This window comes from Eubalaena glacialis, chromosome 2 (genome assembly GCF_028564815.1).
Source record: "Eubalaena glacialis isolate mEubGla1 chromosome 2, mEubGla1.1.hap2.+ XY, whole genome shotgun sequence".
Classification (NCBI taxonomy): Eukaryota; Metazoa; Chordata; class Mammalia; order Artiodactyla; family Balaenidae; genus Eubalaena; species Eubalaena glacialis.
In genome coordinates, this window is record NC_083717.1 from 19,189,798 (window position 1) to 19,213,306 (window position 23,509).

The window sequence follows — 23,509 nt, forward strand, 5'->3', positions numbered from 1 at the left end:
TGGATTCCAAATGATCAGTAGGGTTTTATGAAGGCTAAGTGCCCTGAGGAGGATGTTATTTAAAGGGAGTAGCATATACCAAGACAAAGAGAATGTTTAGAAGCCTGGTCGGACAATGTCAAGGGCCCTGATGGGTAAGAGTTGAATCCTGAAAAGTAGGTTGGGGCAAATTACGAAGGACTTTGAAAGACATAACTGAGACTTGAACTCTCCCCACTTCATCATGATCTGTCACGGAGGATTTTCAAACAGGAGACTGGCGCATTCAAATTTCTATTTCAAATTCGAAGTGATGGTGATGGGGCTTGATGGGGGATCCAGGAGCCTGCAGGCTGGATGAGCTGATGAGGGCCTCAACAGTAAGGATGGAGGAAAGGAAGCTCTCTGTGGGGGAAACCAGCAGGATTTTTTTGACTGATTGGGTGGAAAAATGGGAAGAGTCAGGGACTATGCCAGGGTTTCTAAATTAGACTAATACATGAATAATGACCAAGAGCCAAGTTAGGGCATGTAGGAGGAGAATGCACCAGACGGGGAAGAATGATGGAAAGGACTGTGGACTATTGAACGGGCTGTTTTAGGCGAGCCACTCAGATAAAATGAGGTCTGCCCTGGCTCAGGTCCAAAGTCATGGCTGGAATTGCTCGTGCAAATGGCAATGAAACCTGCATCCAAACTGAGTTAAATAGTTGAGGTTAACTTGGCCATAGATATAAACAGGTGTCCTGGTAAGCATATATATATCAGAGTACTTAGGGTAGACTTTTTTCCTGCTCTCTGGGGATATAACTGACATATTAAGTTTAAGGTGTACAACATAATGATGTGATATATGTATATATTGTGAAACGATCACCACAACAAGTTGAATTGACATATCCATCACCTGGAGTAATCACAATGTTTTCTCTTATGGACAGATTTTTAAAATATGTGTATTTAAAGTTTATATATGAAATTTACATATGTGGAGAAGAAAAACTATCTGAAGATAAAAACTGAGGCTTAGAAGCTTGAGCCTTGTGGAAAGACTGAGAATTCGGGAAAATTGCCCTGTAATTCAAGGAATCTGAGGCAGAATTTCAGCCTGGATGTACAGCCTCAGCCACCCACCCCTCTCCTATCCACTCTCCACACCCTCCAAAAAAAAAAAAACCCCAGCAAAATCTGTCTGATAAAGAACTATTCCAAATTATTTATTTTTTTTATTTTTTAAAATTTTAATTAATTTATTTTTTTTGGCTGCATCAGGTCTTAGTTGCGGCATGTGGGGTCTTCGTTGAGGCACGCAGATCTTTCGTTGCAGCGCGGGCTTCTCTCTAGTTGTGGCATGTGGGTTTTCTCTCTCTAGTTGTGGCACCCCGGGTCCAGAGTGCGTGGGCTCTGTAGTTTGCAGCATGCAGGCTCAGTAGTTGTGGTGCGCGGGCTTTAGTTGCCCTGAGGCAGGTGGGATCTTCGTTCCCCAACCAGGGATCGAACCCGCATCCCCTGCACTGGAAGGCAGATTCTTTACCACTGGACCACCAGGGAAGTCCCTCCAAATTTTTTAAATCAACGGTTTATTGTTCTTCCCAAGACACAAAAGGAATTCAGAAATGACACACTTACAAAAAGATGTTAATTCCACCCAGTTGCGATGTGCACATTGCTTGTTTTGCAATCCATTGCTTCACTAAGGCTCCTCCACCCCTGCTCTTGGGGCTGTTAACCCATACAACACTTTGAGTGCTCAGGGCTGGGTGTTTTCTTGCTCGGTTTCTCTCTTTTTAATCCTGATTTTGACCTTCAGGAAATACCGAACATACAAATAGACACAGCCCTATTTTCTCGTGCATGTGTATGTGTATAGGCACTATATATATCCGTGGGACTCTTGTTCTGTCCATAAGGTTTTCTTGGGGAAGATAAATATGTAAGATGATTTGAATGTACACATTAATACACATTTATGTTAATAGCCCTTAACTAAATGTTTTATTATTTTCACCAAGGATACAACTCTTTTAAACTGTGATCCATTCAGTAACATATTTACTTATGACAGGATTTACAGAATAATTTTGGTGTTGACTCCTTTAAATAATTCAATATCAACAGACTCTGGGGAAAAGGAATGAAAGGGCAGGGGGAAAGATTTTTACCAGATGAACGCAGGGAGAGTCAGCAGAGGTCACAAGAAGATGCTGCTGTTTCAAGTTATTTCCATGTTAGGTGTATGATTCACTCTGGCAAGTCCTCAACCCGTTCTGTTTTTTTTTTTTTAATTTAATTTTTACTTTATACTGGAGTATAGTTGGTTTACAATATCGTGTTAGTTTCAGGTGTACAGCAAAGTGATTCAGTTATACATATACATATCTCCATTTCTTTTCCCATTTAGGTTACTACAGAGTATTGAGTAGAGTTCCCTGTGCTATACAGTAGGTCCTTGTTGATTATCTGTTTTATATATAGTGGTGTTTATATGCCTCACCGCATTCTGTATCAGTGGTGTATACAGGCTGAGAAGCTCAGGTCTTTGGGCTCAGTGGATATTTCTGACCCGTCGATGCCACATTTCCTTTCAACACTTCATTCTTCATCATTTAGCGCTTTTCCAAATGTAATGGTTTAAGAGAAAGCATCAAGGATAAGATTCTTATTACTAGCATCATCTTTGGTTCCTTTGAGTTTATTTTAACACTGACTGGCAGTTTTGAGGTCAGCAAATAAATCTGTTTTTTTCCACTCTGAAAGGATTACTTTTCTCTCATGAAAAACTTTGAAATATGTTAACACTAGTACTTACTCTTAACTTTCCCTGTTAGTAATAATTCATCTGAAGGATTCCTTTATTTTGTCACATTATTGTACTGCATAATATTCTAAAGAAAATAAATCCACATGGGCAGTTCTGAAATTTTATAGTTTTTTTCTGCTAATTTCCTCTTATTAAAGTAATGAGTGAATCATCCATTATAAGATTTTGAAACCAGATTGTTTGAAGGGACACTTTTTGAAACCATGAGTACTTTGTTCACTTAAATATTTTCTTTCCTCTATTTTGTAGGTAATTTGAAGAAGGGAGAGTATGATTCAGATACTTTATAAGCAACTGGGAGGGGATTAAAACCATATGTGAATGGATCCTAGCATTGATTTCCCTCCCCAACCAGAGGCAGGGCCCACCTGCATCTCTGTTTCCTTCTCTGACTATGATAAACACTAAACCCAACAATCCACGTAGAATGGGGTGAACTTCTTCCATCGTTTCTTCACTGATGCTGTTTGAATCCTTCCTACCTCTTAGATCTACACACATAGACCCACACCTGCAGTGTCTGCCTTACCTGTCACTTCTGTACCTGAGTGCTCATCTGCCTACCTTGTGTGGTTTGACCCTGAGCACTCACTGAATGGCTTCATCAGACTCAAACACGTGCCTCCCTGTCCCATGTGTATGTTCACCTGATTCTTTCAGGTGTGTCTGCTACTTAGAAGTGGGCTTGTCCCATCGTATCATAGACTTGTTTTGTTTGAATGAAGTCCCCTTCCTGGCCCTTCCTGGTCAACCCAGTTTTGTAGCTTCCCCATGCTCCTGCAAGATACCTCCTCCACTGGAAGCCAGATAGGAGGTTCTGGAAAATTAACAATCATAGCAATTCAAATATTCTCCCTCCAATATAAAACATGCACAACTGAAAACTTGAAATGACTATTAAATGTACTCAGGAACTATAGCTCAGAGAGTCTTTTATGTTTCACTGGAGAGAGAGCCTAGAAGGAGAGCAAAGAAAGAGTTATTGTGGGTAGCAGGAAATTCAGATGGAAAATACTCTCAATCCTCATCTCATCTTCAGTGAAGGTGGTAAAGTTGTACAGGGAAAAAATAGTTGTTCCTTCTTAAAATTGGGAGAGGGGGAAAATATATGATGGGAAAATTAAACCAGTAGATTTCCTAAGTGATGTAAAGTGAAGATAACTATTGAAGATAATATGGGAAGATTGAACACTAGCTTTGCAGGGTGGATATTTGGAGGATATGCACTGATTCACTCCAGATGGTTTTTACAGCCCTCATTCCTTCTGATTTCTCAGTGTCAGTGCCATTCTGGGTGTTTACCGTTAATATCAACCCAGCTTATAGGTCAGTTCTTGGCACATGGTTAAGTGCTAGATAAAGGCGTTCATCATCGTCATCATCATCACCACACTTCTGTACTTTCAAGAATTGGGTTTTTTTAAAATTATTCAGGTCAGTTTTGAGTAAGCAGAGTCAGTATGAGAAAGGTCTTTTATATACACATTTTATAAAGAGAGAACCCCTGATTAGCTAAAGCTGTTAAATATGAAAAAGTATTACTGCTCGAGTATTAGTTTGAAGTTATGGTAAAGGGAGAACTGTAAGTTTTCAAGATGATTTATTCAAGGAAAGATAGATCTGACTTTGCCTATTTTAGCCAAATAATTTTTTTATTGAAGTATGGTTGCTGTACAATATTATATAAGTTACAGGTGTACAATATAGTGATTGACAATTTTTAAAGGTTATACTCCATTTGTAGTTATTATAAAATATTAGCTATATTCCCTGTGTTGTACAATTTATCCTTGTAGCTTATTTTATACCTAATGGTTTGTATTTCTTAATCCCCTACCCCTATATTGCCCCTCCCCCTTACCTCTCACCACTAGTTTGTTCTCTATATCTGTGAGTCTGCTTCTTTTTTGTTTTATTCACTAGTTTCTTGTATTTTTCAGATTCCACATATAAGTGATATCATACAGTATTTGTCTTTCTCCGTCTGACTTATTTCAGTTAACATAATGCCCTCCAAGTCCATCCATGTCGCTGCAAAGGTCAAAATTGCATTCTTTTTTATGGCTGAGTAGTATTCCATTGTATATATGTACCAGATCTTCTTTATCCATTCATCTGTTGATGGACACATAGGTTGCTTCCAAATCTTTGCAATTCAAATAATTTATTTTATTTTATTTATTTTGGCTGTGTTGGGTCTTCGTTGCTGCACTCAGGCTTTCTCTAGTTGCAGCGAGCAGAGGCTGCTCTTCATTGCGGTGTGCAGGCTTCTCATTGTGGTGGCTTCTCTTGTTGCGGAGCACGGGCTCTAGGCTCGTGGGCTTCAGTAGTTGTGGCGCACGTGCTTAGTTGCTCTGCAGCATGTGGGATCTTCTCGGACCAGGGATCAAACCCGTGTCCCCTGCATTGGCAGGTGGATTCTTAACCACTGTGTCACCAAGGAAGTCCCAAATAATTTATTTTAAATGCAAACACACACGTGTGTGTGCAGAGATAATAGCATTATGGTTATGGTAAAAAAGAAAAACAATCTTTTAGTGCTACATGTATCTACATAAAAAAGATTAGTCATGAGTTGATCATTTTTAAAGCTGGACGCTGGGTACATAAAAATCATTATATTATTCTCTTTACTTTTGTATATATTTAAAAGTTTCCATATAAAATGATTAAAACACAAACACACACATACATACATATAAATATTGTTTGGCTTAAATAATACATGCTGCACTCACCAGACTTCTTAGCTTGAGCTGTAATTGGTACTAATCTTCTAGTGTTTTAGAGCATTTGGGACCCTAAGAAATTATCTGCGGCAAACTCATCTTACAGATGAAGCAGTTGAGTCCCTTTGCTAAACAACACATTACTAATTAAGCCTCATAATCATGTCTCCTAATGTTCTAACCCAGCCTTACCAACCATGTCAGGAGGAGAGCGACTGGTTACACCTCCCAGGGCGTCCCCACCCCACTTTATGGAAACACTTTTCCTCTCTTGGACAGTTCTTTCACTTGGTTTAAGTAGAGAAAGATTATAATGTAAAGTTTGTTTTATTTCCATCTCTCATTACTTGATTGTGTGGCCATTTTAGTTCTAAGTGTTTGTCACCCTAATATTTCCAAGTAAATGTGCCAAAAGCTGCTGTTTCAGAGATAACTTTGTAAAGCAAGGACTCATTTGGTAAATAATCTTACCGCTGACGTATCATTTTTGTGTAGGTTTTTACATGGAAATGAAGTTCTACATGACTCTGATGCCATCACCTGTGGCCTGAGGCTTTCTCCTTTTCCAATCAGGGTGTCCTACGGTGATGGGAATTCCTGAATGTGTCCACTTTGTCCACTTGGCCCCAAAGAGACTAGTTCCATCTGGAAAAAGAGTCCAAGTGTTGGTCTGAGACAGTTACTAGGGTTCCGTTCAATCTTGGACCAAGCAAATTGCAGAGAGGTCAGGCATGGAATTTCAGGGTGAAATGCACCTCCCTCTCTACAACCTTCTCTTCTTGACTTACTTGCCTGTCTATGGGGCTTTTGGGGAAAAGAAAGAGATGGGACAGTTATCCGGGGATCATACTTTTATTAGATTGTTTATAACTGGATTTCTTCCTTTTTCAGATGGGTGAGTCAAATGAAGATATAGACCAAATGTTCAGCAATTTGCTGGGAGAGATGGATCTCCTGACCCAGGTAAATTCCCTTCCTTAACTTTCAAATGAGAAAAAAATGGGGTTAAATGGATGTAGGCGAAGGGTATATAGTTGTCCATTGTACTATTTTTTCACCTTCTTGATTGACATTTTTCAAAGTAAAAAACATTAAAAGAAAAAAAATGGGGTTACAGATTTGATTTTAATATGACAAGAGAGCTATCTTTTTAAAAAGACTGGAAATTGACAATATTGTATGTTCCTGATGTAACAGTGGTGGGGGAGAAAATAAACCTTTTTTCCTGTTTATACCCTTCTGAGTTCAGTTAACTGAATACCTGGGTCACACATACATTCTGTTACGGCAATTTTCATGCTCATCGTGTTCAAATATTTAGCCAGTGGAGGAATTTTCCCCAAGCAAAGCTTCCACAACCACTACCACTAAACAGTTTCCCCTGCAGTTACCTTTATATAAAGACTAGTCAGCTCATCGCTTTCTGCATAAAGCACTAAAATAAGAATCATCCAGTATTCCTCAATATGATAGGGATCTTAAAGTTTTCTACAAAGTAAATGAAGAGTAATCTATGTTTTTTTTAAGTGTTTATTTTAGGAAAAATAAATCACTGTTAGTTAGCATCTACTTTATATATTCCGTATAAAATTCAAGAAGGTTTAGATTCTATGAAAGAAGAGACAAAATGTGAGACAACAGGCTTAGAGAAAAGGGTGCTGACTAATAACCAGGGAGCGTTAGGATGGAAGCCACATTTCTGTAAATCAGAGGACCTTTTTCCTCCCATGGAGGGGGAGGCTTTACTGAACATCTGTGGTCTCTCTGTCCATTCACTCACTTCTGCGCCATAGAGGAATGATTATTCTGATTGGTCAGAGTCTGGGATTTTCATAGTTGAGTATTGTTACTCTAATTCAAGAGTAAGAAGAGGGCCCCTTAGAGTGTCTTGGATCTGCCTTCACTGAAGGCCTTTCTGGGTTTTGATCTTTCTTTATTGCGCTCAGGTGAGTGGGGTCACAGGGTTTGCTTGGCTAAAACTGTGACTGAAGGAGTTCCTTCCTAAAACCGGTTTCCTCTCTCTCCTTTCCCTCTCTCTCCATTTTACTCAAAGCCTGTTATGTTACACATTCATGCATTCATGTTTTGTTAGAGAACTACTTCTAATTTCTGTAAGTGGCCTAGTAAATTATATTCCTGAGAAAAAAATGAGGTGGCAACCCTAATTGTGATGTTATACTTCCCAGTTATAGCATTTAAAAACCAACTAGTTAATGAACTTTTTGGACTTTCTTTCACTAAATTTTTTTTCTGGTATCTGCCCCATAGTTTCTCCATCAACCTCCCCCATTCTCAGCAATTTTTGCAAGCTCATTTTGGTTTTTAGAATGAATTCTGGAGTTGCAGTCACTTTTCCCTACATTTTATCCTTGATTCTAACTTGCTTGGGTTCATTTTTTTTTAACTTCTTCTTGATTAATGGCCTTTTTTTTCTACGTATAACTGATGATATCTCATTAATTTATTCTCAAACCTATAATGATTGGTTTCCTTCAGAAACTTAAGACATGAACAAGGATGTTACTTACCAAATCAAATTAACATCAAAGAAGGTACTCATTGTCATGAAAACATTCATGTTTAAGAACAAGTGAAATCACTTCTCAAACTATGGATGTAAAAATATTTTTAAATATTAGCTTTTAAATCATACAAGCAGTCACTTTATCAATTAGAAAATAATGTTATTTACAAAATTAGTAACTTACTGTCTTAATTTCTTTTTTTTTTTTATTTCTTTTTAACAAGTTTTATTAAATAAGAGTAACCACATTAACATTTTACTGTGTAATAACAGATTGCATCCTGAAACAGCTCTTATCTTCAAGTGACTAAACAATTCCTTTTTTTGATGTCATAACTTAAATCCTTATGAATTGTATGTAGTGTATGTGTCACAGTGCTTCATTCCTGGAAATTTTTTGTTGTCTCTAAAAATGAACAACCTCATTCTCATCATTTGACCTGTTTTGTTTCAAGATGTACCTTCTAGAATAATTTTTAACTTGTCATTTTCTGTAGGAAAAAAAAAATCACCTAAAGCACGTTCAAGTAAGAATACAGTTTTTAGAGAACATATTGAAAGATAACATGTATAAGCAGCAAATGATTCTTTACTTAATGATTAAATTGCACTGCAAAAATATTAGTATCATGAATAACTTTGGGGGATGGGATCTGTTTTCACAGAGTTTAGGAGTCGACACTCTCCCTCCTCCAGAACCTAAACCACCCAGAGCTGAATTTAACTACAGTGTGGGGTTTAAGGATTTAAACGGTGAGTATCATTTCTTTTCTTAAGTAATTTGAACTGATAACAACGATTAAAATCTGTACACAACTGTAATCTGAAAACAAAATTTAAGGAACTTGGACATCATGACAAGTATAATTTTTAAAGTCCTGGATTTCATTCAGATTGAGTGCTGCTGTGTTTGGATTGAATTGAGAGGCCAAGAAGATATTTTTGCCTGTAATGAAAAGGAACACTATCCTGTATTTGCTGAAAGTCTCAAAGCTTTCTAATTTTTTTTTTAAAAAACAGAGAGTTTCTTCTTACTCCTAAGCCATTACAGTAATAAGGTACAGTAGTATAAGAAAATATTAATAAGGAAATGTCCCTTCGAGGATATTAATGAACTGCCCATTTCATAATGATTGAGAACATATGAATAGATGCTTCAAAATATATTTTAATTAATATATATTTAATATATAATATAGTATATTTGCTCTATTTGACATTTTAGTCTCCTGAAGTTTGTCATATTTTATTAACAAAAATCTCTCTTCCTACTTAGTGCATTGACAATCTTTAGCCCATGTGCTACTCAAATTACAATGAACTTGAAGTAATTGCTTCCAGATTAATGAGAATTCACTGCAACTCTTGGAAAAGATTTTCCAAAGACTTGTAGTGCCAACCAAAAGAATAAAAAACAAAATAATAGAGAAGCCCAGTTATAGAAATCCAGAGTTCCAAGTTTTATTTCCATCACTCACTGGGTTCCTTTGTTTCTGTCATTTTCAGTAATTTTTAGATTAAACCCTTAAGGTTCCAACACCTGTATCTTGATAAATTATAGTACATCTCTTCTGATTTCCTCTTTTTCCCACCCTCTTTTCTATTTTCCGTATAAACTTATTATTTCTGTCAGTCGTTTCCATTGCATCATGGAATGATGGTAACATTCATGAAGTTTCAGAAAACCAACACACTTTTGTAAAATTATGACGTTAATAGAGAACATATACTTGCACATATGAAGAATGCAGATTTGCCTGACACACTCATAACGGCTGAATAATCAGTTCAGTTAAAATTAAAATTTAATCAGTAATTTAGTTGTAGTGAGCTCAACTAATGCTTTCGAAGCACTTAGTACCTAGTATCAAAAAATTACTGAAAATGTCAGAAACCAAGAAACTCAGCAATATATAAGCATAGTCATGTTAAAAGACAGTAGCCAGAAACTCGTGTCATTAAGGAGACAAGACCATAAAAAAGTACTGATATGTACTGAAAATTAAATTTGTTGGGAATTACAATAGGAATAGATTTTTTTTTTTACTATCTTCCCTTAAAACATTGCTTAAAATGAGTCAGAAAATATTTCACCCAAAGTTATTTGGAGAGTTAACGGTAAACTTCTGAACAGAATCCCCAATTCCTTATCACTCAATCCCATACCAATATGTTGAGGATTATAATTTGCTTTGGAAATTGTTACTATATGTGTTACTGTGGGAATTTTGTCCCTAAAATTTTTATAAAGGATTAAAATCATTTGCTGTGTGTCTACAGTCACAATGTAATTGTTAACACTAGAAAATTAGGAATATGCTTCATTAGTTCTACACATACTTTTTTTGAGATATTTAAAATTTCACTTAATTTTATGAAAAGTTATATGCAAAACAGCAGTGGCTTAGAAGGAAAATGCTTTTTACCCAGTTAAGAGATCCAAACTTCAGTCCAAGTGCTGTACATAGAACTATTAGCATTAATGTAATATGCTACATGGTGTTTATGCTGATGATGTTTGGCAATAAATGATTTCACCATGCTTTCTGCTCATTTCTTCCTGAGAGGGCTTCATTTCCCCTGCCCGCATTTCCTCAGTCCAGTTCACGCTGCACACAGCAGCTAGAATTCTCCTCCTCGTGATCACTTCCACCTTGCCCATACTTTGTTCATCACACTCACCATCCGGTGACTGCCTGATGGACAAAGTGCTGTAGCAACACGACTCACGGCCACGGCTCCCTGTATGCCACGTGGTCTAATCAGCGTTCAGGATCCCAGGTCTTATCTCCACAGTAATCTCTCACATGGAAGAAATTCCAGTGAAAATCGTCCTCCCTCACCCTCACTCTGAAAATTCGGGTATGCCCTTTCCTTTAAGAGTTAACTCCCAGCTCACTGTCTTATGAAGTCTTTACCACTTAATCCCAATTAAAAAAAAATTTTTTTTTCATTCCTTAACCCCCTTGGAGCTTTATTTCCTGCTATTGAATATTTATCATTAACTGCTCTTTTTGTGATGTGAGAGTTCCTATGGTTGGATGGTGTGCCCACAGAAACTTTGCCCTTACCCCAAGTCTCAAGGCATATTAAATAAATCCCAGTTGGTGGAGACCTACTTTCTTCCAAGTATATTTATCAGTGGTGCTCTGTCTGCCCTCCAAAGACCTGGGGAGAATTTTCCAGCCTCTCCCCTCCCCTACTTTCTAAAACTCTAAGATCTTGCACCAGAATGTACAAGAATTCTCTACTTAGGCATCTAATCAGGTGCTTGGAGTTGACTTTATAGCTGACCTGTGAGGTCCCAATGTTGGGAAGACATTTCCCCCGTTTTTTTTCTTTTCTTTCTTTTTCTTTCTTTTTTTTTTTTTTTTTTTGGAGGGAAGGGGTTTTTTAGCTTTATTGAGGTTTTTTTAAATTAATTAATTAATTTTTTGGCTGTGTTGGGTCCTCATTGCTGTGCACGGGCTTTCTTTAGTTGTGGTGAGCGGGGGCTACTCTTCGTTGTAGTGCGTGGGCTTCTCATTGCGGTGGCTTCTCTTGTTGCAGAGCACGGGCTCTAGGTGCGCAGGCTTCAGTAATTGTGGCGCATGGGCTTAGTTGCTCTGCGGCACGTGGGATCTTCCCGGACCAGGGATCAAACCCGTGTCCCCTGCATTGACAGGCGGATTCTTAACCATTGCACAACCAGGGAAGTCCCAATTGAGGTTTAATTGACAAAATTGTAAGATATCTAAAGTGTACAGTGTGCTGATTTGGTGTGCGTATACATTGTGAAAGGATTCCCGCCATCAAGTTAGTTAACACATCCATCACCTCACCTATTTACTTCTTTTTTTTTTTAGTGAGAACATTTAAGTTCTACTCTTCCAGCAAATTTCAATTATACCATACAGTGTTATCAACTGTAGTCATCATGTTATACTTAGAGCCTCAGACCTTACTCGCCTTATAACTGAAAGTTCATACCCTTTTACCAACCTCTTCCTATTTCCCCCACCCCAGCCCCTTGCAACCAGTACTCAAATGTACTCTTTAAAATGACCTTCGTTAAGTTTTTCTAGGTGCAAATCGTTGTCTTGACCATTAACGTGATTTTCCCTATCAGAGTCCTTAAATGCACTGGAAGACCAAGATTTAGATGCTCTCATGGCGGATCTGGTAGCAGACATAAGAGAAGCTGAGCAGAGGACAATCCAGGCCCAGAAGGAGTCCTCTCAGAGCCGACCTTATTCAGCATCTCTGGATGTACCAAGTTTCAGTGGTGCAGCCTCTCTTGGTTACGCAGCAAATGTTGCTGCACCGAGTATTAGCCAATATGAGGATGACTTACCTCCTCCACCAGCTGATCCCATGTTAGACCTTCCTTTGCCACCACCCGCTCCTGAACCTCTCTCTCAGGTAAGTCCGTGGGGTCAGGACTCTTGACCTCTGCCACCCAAGATCTCTGACCTTCTTCATAGTGGCCGTTACATTCAAGTTTGTACGCCCAGAGCTCTGAGACTCTAAAAAACAAGGATCCCAGATGTGTTCATTGCAAAGCCAGAGTCTCCATAAAAGGACAAATTGGTGTGTATAAAGAACATATTAGGGCCATATTCAGGAACTGTTATAGTTTGGCTAAAATCTATATTTGTATGCAGCTTTCCCTGATAATACTCAACCTTTTGGGGTCATGTTTTATTAACTTGGTATGAACTGTGGAAGTGATTTATACATTTCTGTGTCCCTGGTCCTAGTCCAGTACATAAAGAATAGAAGGCATTCCTTACATATTTTGGAATTGAACTGGAATGGAATTTTGCTGAATTTGGCAGCCGTATTCAGTAGGGCAAAGATATCTATGTATCACGTGTAAGGTCATAGTTGGGAGGGGCGTTATGGGGCGGGTAGGTGATGAGTGCTTGATATTAATAGATTTCTGGGAAGTTCATACTGTCATTACGTGGGACGTTAACTCATATCTCTCATCCATGCAAGAAGAGTGCTTTAAGGATTTTTCTTAGAGTAAGCCACTTTTAAAATATTTTAGAGTAAGAACCTAGCTCTATTTCCTGTGGCTTCTGCATTCGTTGTACTGGGTGATGATCAGTATTCATAAATACGACCCTAGTAACCCTGAAAGTCCCTACAATGCCTTTTGAATGAACAAATATGAAATATAAATCAAATATTAAATCTACTCATTGCTCTATTGTGTGATTATTGTATAAAAATTATTTGAAAATTGGTGATCCATATAGAACAGAGGCTCTTTTCCCCCCAATTTTATTGAGATATAATTGACATATAGTATTGTACAGGTTTAAGGCATACAACATGATGATCAGATACACATATATTGAGAAATGATTACCATAGCGAGGTTAGTTAACACCTTCATCACCTCATATAATTACCTTTTTGTTGTGTGTATGGTGAGAACATGTAAGATCTACCTCTAAACAAGTTTATAATACAGTACTGTTAACTGTAGTCACCACGCTGTACTTTAGATCCCCAGAGCTTATTCATGTTATAACTGGAGGTTTGTACCCTTTGGCCAACATCGCCGTATTTCCTCTGTCCCCAGCCTCTGGCAACCACCATTCAACTCTCTGTTTCTGTGAGTTCAGCTTTTTTAGATTCTCACATGTAAGTGAGATCATACATTATTTGTCCTTCTCTGTCTGACTTATCTCATTTAGTGTAATGCCCTCAAGTTTCATCCATGTTGTCACAAACAGCATGATTTCCTTTTCTCGTGGATAAATAATATTCCATTGTATATCTGCACCACATCTTCTTTATCCATTCATCATCAACAGATACTGAGGTTGTTTCCATGTCTTGGCTGCTGTGAATAGTGCTGCCGTGGACATGGGAGTGTAGATCTCTTCAAGATAGTGATTTCATTTCCTTTGGGTAGATACCCAGGAGTGGAATTGCTGGATCATATGGTAGTTCTATTTGTAAGTTTTTGAGGAACTGCCATACTGTTTTCCGTAGCAGCTGCACCAATTTACATTCCCACCAACAGTGCACAAAGGTTTCCATTTCTTCACTTCCTCGCCAACGCTTTTTATCTCTTGTCTTCGATAACAGCCATTCTAAAGAGCAGAAGCTCTTAATATAGGGTCCATGAAGATGTCAAGGAGTCTGTGATTCCCAACTGTATGCAAAGTCAAATGCATATGTGAAGCTTTATGGGCTTCATTGCTTTAAACATATTCCTAAAGGGGTTTGTGGCTCAAAAACAATATAAGAACTATTGGTATAAGAAGATATATGTCTGCTTTGGGCTCATAAAATATTTCACTCTCTTTTCTGCCTGCTCATGTGTTTGTCAGTAGTTTGTTGTAGTTTGTTTGTTGTTTTTTTTTTTTTGGTGAATTATAAGTTTAAGTTTGATTGGGGAAGATAAGGACCCTTTAGGAATCTAATAAAAGCTAGGAATCCCAGAAAACGCATACTGATCCAAAAGAATGTATATAATTTCAGGAAGTGCTCAAATCCCTTGAGATTCACCTATAGAGTCCTCAGGTTAGACCCAGTTTTGAGCCAAACAGATTTTTGCAGACTAAATATGTGAAACTCTGAGTCATCATTTCATCTTTTAAGTTACTATTCCTAAGATATAAAAGGTGACTGTCTTCTGTATCTCCGGGTTGAAGATTTCTGTTACAGTTACTTAAATTTTGAAAATCGATCTTGTGAAATTTGGTGCCCTATATAACACAGCCTTTTGTCAACATAAAGTGACTAAGACACTAACGATGGCAGGGGTACTTACTCCCTGGTGTTATTAATGGACTGTGTTGAATGTCTTGTCATTTTACAGGAAGAAGAAGAAGCCCAAGCCAAGGCTGATAAAATTAAGCTAGCATTGGAAAAACTGAAGGAGGCCAAGGTCAAGAAGGTAAATTATGAATCATTTTTGCATGGGGCAGTCAAATTAATGACTTTTTGTTATGCTTAAGGCTAAAAAAAATTTTAATTTCGAGTGGTGCTTTCCAATGAGTTGTAGTTTTTTAAATTTAAGGGCAAAGATAAATTATTCTTTCCATGACCTCGCTTGGTTCATTTGTGATTGATAAATAGGGGACGTATGTTAGTGTAAATGTGGAGGTTTCCAAGTCTCTACCCCCAGGGCTCCCTCCCCTAAGGATGCCCTCTGGGTTCTGCTCAGGCTTGGGTAATTGCAGGTGGCGCCCCCTTCTGGGGGCGAGTTGGTGAGTCAGCTGGGTCAGAGTTCAGCTTCTACTGGCATCACCTCATTTCCACGATTGTTTTTGTGCATTTTATATACCCCCTGAGGCAGCCCCCAGCCTGCCCTGGATGTCCAAGTTCTCTCCTGAAATACCAAATGTTCTTTCGGCTAGCGCTGTGTGTTCAAAGTTGGCATAGGTTTTGAGTGACCTGCCTCGACCCTATTGTCCCAATAAGCCTGTAATTTATCGTGCTTTTTCTGTAGAGCATAGGTTTTTCTGGAGACACGTATATTGTATTATATGAGAGACACATGTATTTAACCTCAGTAGAAGCGTCTACCTAATAATAAAGTGTTAACAATAGTTAGTTAGGTAAATTAAGAGAAAGATAAACAGTCTCACTTCGACTCCTGAAGCATATACCGTGGCTGAGACTCGTTAAGAACTTTTTACTTACAGTTGGGTGAATTATTCTTTTCATACAGGGCATTAGATTTTATGTTCCTGCAGCACCTCTCATGGTTCCTTGAATGAAGGATTTCAGTACATATTGATCGATATTTAATAAATATTCCTTGACTACCCCAGATCCAGACTTCCAAGGTTCATCTATGAGAATTTTTCCAGATCATTCTGGTTCCATTCATTTCAAGCATGCATGAACCTTCTTACCATTTTTCTTCCCCATTCTCTACGTGTGATTACATTCTGTGGTCGGTTATTGAACTGATACATCCTCGGCTGCCTTCTCCCCCCTTGTCCTCACTCTGTGAACCCCTGGTTAAATCCAGCCTGGGCCTTCAGTGCTGCCTGAGCTTCCGAGTCCAGTCTCTCTCCCACAAACCTAGAAAACTATTTCCACCTTGTCCTCTCTCTGAAAATCTCCAGTACCTCCTTCCTCTCCCACATTTTCTCAACCCATTGCACTGAGAGGTAGAAGCAGTCCAAAGAAAGGTTCTACAAGCTCCCAACACATTTGCCTCCCTACCCACCTGCACTTGTGGCAGGTGGTCCATGGTCTTTCCTGTTCCTGTGCACGGACTGTCATGTTTCTAAGACCAGTCCCCCTCGTGTGATTCTCTTCCCACCTCTTTTCTTGTCCCTCCTCTGCTCAAGGATGCCTCCCACACACACACACAGTGAAGCCCAAATCCTCACGACGACATCAAGTGCCTGCATGATCTGGTTGCCAGCCCTCTCCCTCACCCTCCGTTCTAGCTTACTGGTCTCACTGCTGCCCCACAGATGTTCCAGGCATGCCTCTGCCTCAGGACCTTTGTGCCTTGTGGTCCCCCTGCCTGGAAAGCTCTTCCCCAAATTCTGGTGGGTTCTCTGTGTCCCTCACTAGGTCTGGTCACCTGCTCAGTGCCACGCATACACACACCCCTGACATCCCTTACCTTCCCCTGCTTTCCTCCCTCCCCATCAGGCGTACTGTCCAGTTTACTTGTTTATCCTGTTTAATGCCTACCTCCCCTCCCCACCCCCAGGGAAGCTCCTCCAGGGAGTTTTGTGTTTTCCTTACCGATGTATCCTCATCTCATAGAACAGGTGCTGGGGGTACAGGGAGGTGAACCAGTCAGGTGAGGTCCCTGCCTGTGTAGAGTTCACTTCTAGCGGGGGAGAGAAGTGCTATGAAGAAAATAAAGCCGGAAGGAGTGATACTGACCAAGGAAATCTTTTTTTTTTTTAATTGAGGTAACATTGGTTTATAACGTTATGTAAGTTTCATGTGTACATTCTTATATTTCTGCTTCTGTATACCCTACAGTGTGCTCACCACCCAAAATTGAGCTTCCATCTGTCACCATACTGTTGATCCCCTTTACCTCTTGAGCAAGAGGGAAAACGGGAGGAGCTGAGGGCAGACAGGCAGGTGGGGTCACAGGGTCTCACAGGTCTAAGGAAGAGTTTGGAACGTATTGTAAGTGCAGCAGGAAAGCATTTGGCTGCACCACGCGGCATGCGGGATCTTAGCTTCCCGTCCAGGGATTGAGCCTGTGCCCCCTGCAGTGGAAGCACAGAGTCCTAACCACTGGACCTCCAGGGAAGTCCCCATATGAGGGTTTTTAACAAGGGGTAATATATGGTTTTTAAAGATCATAGTGGCCATTGTGTGGAAAATGGATTGTAGGGGAAGGGATGAGAGCAGGGTGACCTGTTTCATAGCCATCTCTCTAGCACAAGACCTCACTGTAGATAAACATGTATTGAACCAAGTTACAAATGGATGGCAGGGGAAGATGGGCTGTCTTCGGTTGCCGACTTTCCCTTTGGAGATAAAAAGACAAGAGAAAATGAGTAAAAATACAATTCATAATTATTTCAACTATTTTAAACCTCTGGATGGTTTATAAAATGGGGGCCACGTTGGAGATACTCTCAGAGGATAAATGAAAAGAGAAGTTGATTCTTAGATTAAAAAGGTAGAACACGGGACTTCCCTGATGGTGCAGTGGTTAAGAATCCACCTGCCAAGACAGGGGACATGGGTTTGATCCCTGGTCTGGGAAGATCCCACATGCCACAGAGCAACTAAGCCCATGTGCCACAGCTACTGAGCCCGCATGCTGCAACTACTGAAGCCCGTGTGCCTAGAGCCCGTGCTCCACAACAGGAGAAGCCACCACAAGGAGAGCCCGTGCACCGCAACGAAGAGTAGCCCCCGCTTGCCGCAACTAGAGAAAGCCTGAGCCAGCAACGAAGCCCCAACGCAGACAAAATAAATAAATAAATTTTTTAAAAATATAAAAAATAAGGTAGAACAACTAGCATATTTGGCCAGTTTGCTTAACTGGAGATGAAGAGAACAGGGAGGAGAAAGCAGTATTTCGAGAGAAGTTTGCCATAATTTAGTTGAGGTGAATTGTAACAGTAGCAAAAAGCACCACCTGCCTCTAGTCAACAAAGCAGATGTGAAACAGAAGCAGTTCTGATCAGTGGGAGAGGAAAGAAAATTAAGAAGCTAAGGTGTATATTTTTTCTGACTTCTGACACTCCAGACTTATTTCTAAAAACAAAAGGCTGTGTGGCACAGAACATTAAAAAAAATAACTGAGTCATACTCATCCATTAATAAAGTAACTAAGATGTACTAACACATAAGCTACAACATGTTTTATAAAGGGTGGAATCAAGTTTATCTGAAGTACTTTGCCCTCAAGTATTCTGTGGGGTGTTGACATCACTTTGGATCACAAACGATGTACACAGTTTGTGTTGCAAAGCTGTTGGAACTGGAAACAGAATCGGATTCACTCATTGATTTTATTTGTTTCTTTGTTTTAAAGCACTGTGACACAGGAGACCAATTCCATTTGTAAATTTTATCATAGAAGTAAAAATGTATATATTGCAAATGATTTAGGGCTGGGATAATTTTGTATTAGTTTGCAAAAGAAAAAGAAGAAATGATAAAAACCATTAAATCTTTACTATGATGGATTAGAAAGGGGAAGTTTTTTCATTCTTGAGTCATTTTACCCTATATCATATGGTGTTGATATGAAAAGTACTCAGCTTGCTAATCACCTAGCTGTGACTTAGGGTGTCATGTGTTGGTATATAGCTACTCTTCAGCTTGCAAATGTGAAGAAAGCTGTGAAGAAGACTAAATATGATTTCTTCTTGCTAAAAGTCATCAGCCTTCTCTTGTTTTTTTTTTTTTCCTAAGTTTTATAATTGTGGACATTGGTAACTACATATGGATTAAATTTAGTTTGCAATTTCTGCCCAAAAAAAAAAAACCCAACCTTTTCATAATTGCATCATTGTCAAATTATGTGATTTAGTTTTTTTTCTCTCTTTAAAAACAAAACACCAAGCTATGTTTGATTTTCTCAAGAATTCCTAAGCAAGAATGAAATGTGGTCAAACATCATTAATTTTTTCATCGGGAAGATTGTCTTCTAAGTCCTAACACTGGTAGTGTTTCTTAGGACATGTAACTACTTTATAGCAATAATCCTCAGCCAAGAGCAGCAGGTATGCCTTCCACAGAAAATAAGCCATGGTCATTCCACTATTTGAGGCATTTCTATTTTCCACACAACCATCCGTGCCTGATTTCTCCGGTCAGATGAATGGGTCTCTGACACTGTAGTAGTTGGGCCTATTGTTTCATTTTTTTATTTTATTTTATTTTATTTTTTAAATAAATTTATTTATTTTTGGCTGCATTGGATTTTCGTTGCTGCGTGTGGGCTTTCTCTAGTTGCGGTGCTCCGGGGCTACCCTTCCTTGCAGTGCATGGGCTTCTCATTGCGGTGGCTTCTCCTGTTGTGGAGCATGGGCTCTAGGCGCATGGGCTTCAGTAATTGTGGCACACGGGCTCAGTAATTGTGGCTCGTGGGCTCTAGAGCACAGTCTCAGTAGTTGTGGCACATGGGCTTAGTTGCTCTGCGGTATGTGGGAAACTCCCAGACCAGAGGTTCCCCACCGAACCCATGTCCCCTGCATTGGCAGGGGGATTCTTTTTTTTTTTTTTTTTTTTTATTTATTTTTGGCTGTGTTGGGTCTTCGTTGCTGTGCACGGGCTTTCTCTAGTTGTGGTGAGCAGGAGCTACTCTTCGTTGCAGTGTGCGGACTTCTCGTTGTGGCTTCTCTTGTTGCGGAGCACGGGCTCTAGGCACGCAGGCTTCAGTAGCTGTGGCTTGCAGGCTCTAGAGCTCAGGCTCAGTAGTTGTGGCGCACGGGCTTTGTTGCTCCGCGGCTTCCAGGGAAGCCCTGGAAGGGGGATTCTTAACCACTGCGCCACCAGGGATGTCCCGGGCCTGTTGTTTTAAATACATCAAAAGATGTACATACAGGGACTTCCCTGGTGGCGCAGTGGTTGAGAATCCGCCTGCCAGTGCAGGGGACACGGGTTCGAGCCCTGGTCCTGGAAGATCCCACATGCCGCGGAGCAACTAAGCTCGTGTGCCACAACTACTGAGCCTGCGCTCTAGAGCCTGTGAGCCACAACTGTTGAGCCCGTGTGCCACAACTACTGAAGTCTGCGTGCCTAGAGCCCGTGCTCCGCAACAGGAGAAGCCACCGCAATGAGAAGCCCACGCACTGCAATGAAGACCCAACACAGCCAAAAATAAATAAATAAATTTATTTAAAAAAAAAAAAAAGATGAACATACAACAAAAACAACTGTCCAACTAGAGGTTTCTGGGCTACAGGTTTTCAAGGGAAAGAAGTATTCTTCGGACAAGCCTGGAATAGTGGTCTAATTTGAATGGTCCCTGGAGGAGGAAATGCACCTTTATTGCCCTGATGTCTGCATTTGAGTCTTAGGTGTGCAAGTGTGGGAAGAGCAGATACTAGGTGTGCTTCGACTTGTGGTCCTTGCCTGCTCCTCATCCAGATTCTTATCACCATCCACACCCTTGGTTGCTCTCAGTAACTCTGCACAGAAATCCACAGGAATTGCATTCTTCACTGTTAACTACACATTGTCTTCAAGATCCAGTTGGGCGGGAGTGGGACCAGAGGGGCAGTTTTCCTGCTGCTCAGAATCTAACCCAAACTTTGGGGGAGGAAGAAATGTTACCAATTGTATGACCTCTCTCTTCACTCCATCTAAACACTTTTTAAAAATAATGATAAGCCTCATATGTGAATAACCAGGACCAACCTTAGACAGACAGAATAGGCAGAACTTGTCTCTAACTATCTCATGCTTCTCTTTTCAAGTTAGAATAGAAATTTAAGCAAGAGTGTCAGGGGGTTCTGGTTGACGATGTTACTTCCGGGAATTCTCTGCTGGCGGCCTGTGGAGTAACTGCAGGCACTGCAGGCTGGAGTTTGGGCAGGGATGGTCTGGAAAGGGAAAGGCAGCCCTTCCTTCCTGTGTGGCACTCAAAGATGGGCTCTAACTAGAGCTAACTCCCACTTAATTAGGGAGGATCAGTGATCTTGGCAAAGAATAAAATAAGAACGTAGATCTTCCCAGAAGGACTTATGGAAAATCTTCCCTTAAACATAAGTGTCTAATAAATGTGGGCTTCATGGGCACATTTCCACTGTTCCTTTTGAAGACTGGATAGATAGCACCGTTATAACCTATAGCACTCATAACTAACAACCGCTGGAATTAAAAATATGCTACAAATACACAGGTATCAAAGAAAATCCAAACCCTAGCTGATTAGCTGTTGAATTAATTCTGTTATGTTACATCAGAATTATGGTCTCTCTTAGGGATCAGAAGTTTTAATAACTTTGACAAGTTGTCTGGGAAAAATCAGTGAAATCCTGTGCCCTTATGAGTAAATTCTCACACCAAACCCTCCAGGTTTGGAATGAGGTAGCTACCAATTTGACTGTGAACTCAATGTAGTAAATTTTTTTTTAATAGAATGAAAAGTGCATTAGGTCACTCATTTGCCTGCATGCCTCCATAATAGCTCTTTCTCAATCTACATTGATCTGGCTTAATCCACCTCTAATCGCAAACGTGTTCTGCTGTGACACCACCTGCCTTTCAATAAGACCCCTCGGTGACGCTGTGTCACTCTGCAACTCCCGACCTTCAAAGAATTGTAGATTAACCAACTTGGTCTTAACCTGTGTCACAGAACTCTCGGGTTGCATGAAATGGGACCCAACTCCAGCTAAGCAAGACAGAAGAATTTATTATAAAGATACTGGCACGGCTTTCAACTAAGCAACGCTTCTGGGCTCTGAGATGAACCTGAAGAAGTAACAGAAAGATGTCAGGGAGGCAGGCAGGCAGCACTTCTTGGGTTGTGTTGGTTTTCTCTCTCCCTCACCAGAATGCAGAGTCTCTGAAAGCTGGGCAAGGACTTTGCTTATTGTGTATTTATTTCTGTTTTTGTGAACTGGTTTCTCTACGTTTATATTCCTGGCACCTTAAACAAGTGCTTGGCATATGAGTGAGTTTGTGGGACACCTTCTTAACTTAAATTCGCAGAAGCGATAGCAACCTTGAAACCTTAACCTTCGTGGGTGGCCTTCTCCAGTTGCTTGAATTTACTGGCTGCCCTGTGGCTTTATCCTCAGCTCGTTGTCAAGGTGCACATGAATGATAACAGCACGAAGTCACTGATGGTGGATGAGCGGCAATTAGCCCGAGATGTTCTAGACAACCTTTTTGAGAAAACCCATTGTGACTGCAACGTGGACTGGTGTCTTTATGAAATATATCCAGAACTACAAATCGGTAAGTCCCAGTTCCAGCAATTGGCTGTACTCCAAAAAACCTGTGAGTTTGCTTTATTATGGGTTTTGGTCTATTGCGAAGAAGAGTTTGGTTCAAGGCTATCAAGACTCCCCCTACATCACTTCCCTTAGGTCAGGTTCAGTGCCTGCCTCTTCATTTATCTGTGGCAAAGAGACTCAGATTGGAGCAGGTGGCCAGACCTTGGGGACTGTAAGCAGTATTGCTGCTACTTCTCTAGCGGATCCAAAAGGGAAAGAAAGTGACAGGAGGATGCTTCTTACCGCATGCTTAGCAAGCTGAGCAGATGGTCGGAGGGCCTGGGTGTCTGTCAGCCGATGTCTCTTTAAAGTTTGCTTCTTTATACTCTAGGGTAACTCTTCCGCGGGCCTCACATCACTGTCGGCTCACTCAATGTCTGACACTTTGTCTAGTGGAAGAGGCTCAGCCCCGAAGAGCAAAGGACAGTGGATAGAAGTTGATTGAGTTTTTTTAAAAAGCTAAAAAGCAATTAAAGGAATACTCTGTTACTTCTCATTCTTAATATCACTCATGGAACAGTTGTCTCCTGGGAGAGCCTGTTGGAATACAGAATTACGTGTTTTAGAAGCTTTGGGTACACATCTTTCTGGAGGAAATGGTCTGCATGGAAATAACCTCTTGAAGTTTTCTTCAACTCTCTGAGTCAAATAGAGAATTGAAAGCCCTCTAAAGGAAGGTTTAGGGTTGGTTCCGATATTCGTACATTGTTTTTTAGAGTTTTAGGGAGTGATGTTTTATAGTACTCATCAGGTATCTCACAATTTCATTCAAAGTTGTTTACCCAATTATTGCCTAATTGTCCTCCTTCTATATAGGATGTTACCTCCACCTGGGGCTATTTAAAATAGTCAAAAATTCTAACATGAAAAAGAGCAATGGCTGACCATTATCACTATATTGTAGGTTCATCTGCCGTGTTTTTAATGAAAAATAAGTTGAAGACCTGAGACTGAAGAATACACATAATAGAGATGTTACAATGTGACATCATGTAAGAATTAGGAATTTCTAAAAACTGATGAGAAGTATGAAGCATTGTGTTAACTCAACACCAGC

The 23,509-nt window shown here is 40.0% G+C and overlaps 1 protein-coding gene across 1 annotated transcript in view; it reads left to right on the top strand.

The window, feature by feature from the left end:
* APBB1IP (amyloid beta precursor protein binding family B member 1 interacting protein) overlaps positions 1-23,509 on the top strand; it is a 99,586-nt gene that overhangs the window by 36,287 nt on the left and 39,790 nt on the right. Inside the window, exons 2-6 of the mRNA XM_061181617.1 lie at positions 6,421-6,492; positions 8,719-8,806; positions 12,162-12,454; positions 14,874-14,951; positions 22,255-22,414. Coding sequence (XP_061037600.1) covers positions 6,421-6,492; positions 8,719-8,806; positions 12,162-12,454; positions 14,874-14,951; positions 22,255-22,414 — 691 coding nt within the window. The remainder of the gene's footprint in view (positions 1-6,420; positions 6,493-8,718; positions 8,807-12,161; positions 12,455-14,873; positions 14,952-22,254; positions 22,415-23,509) is intronic.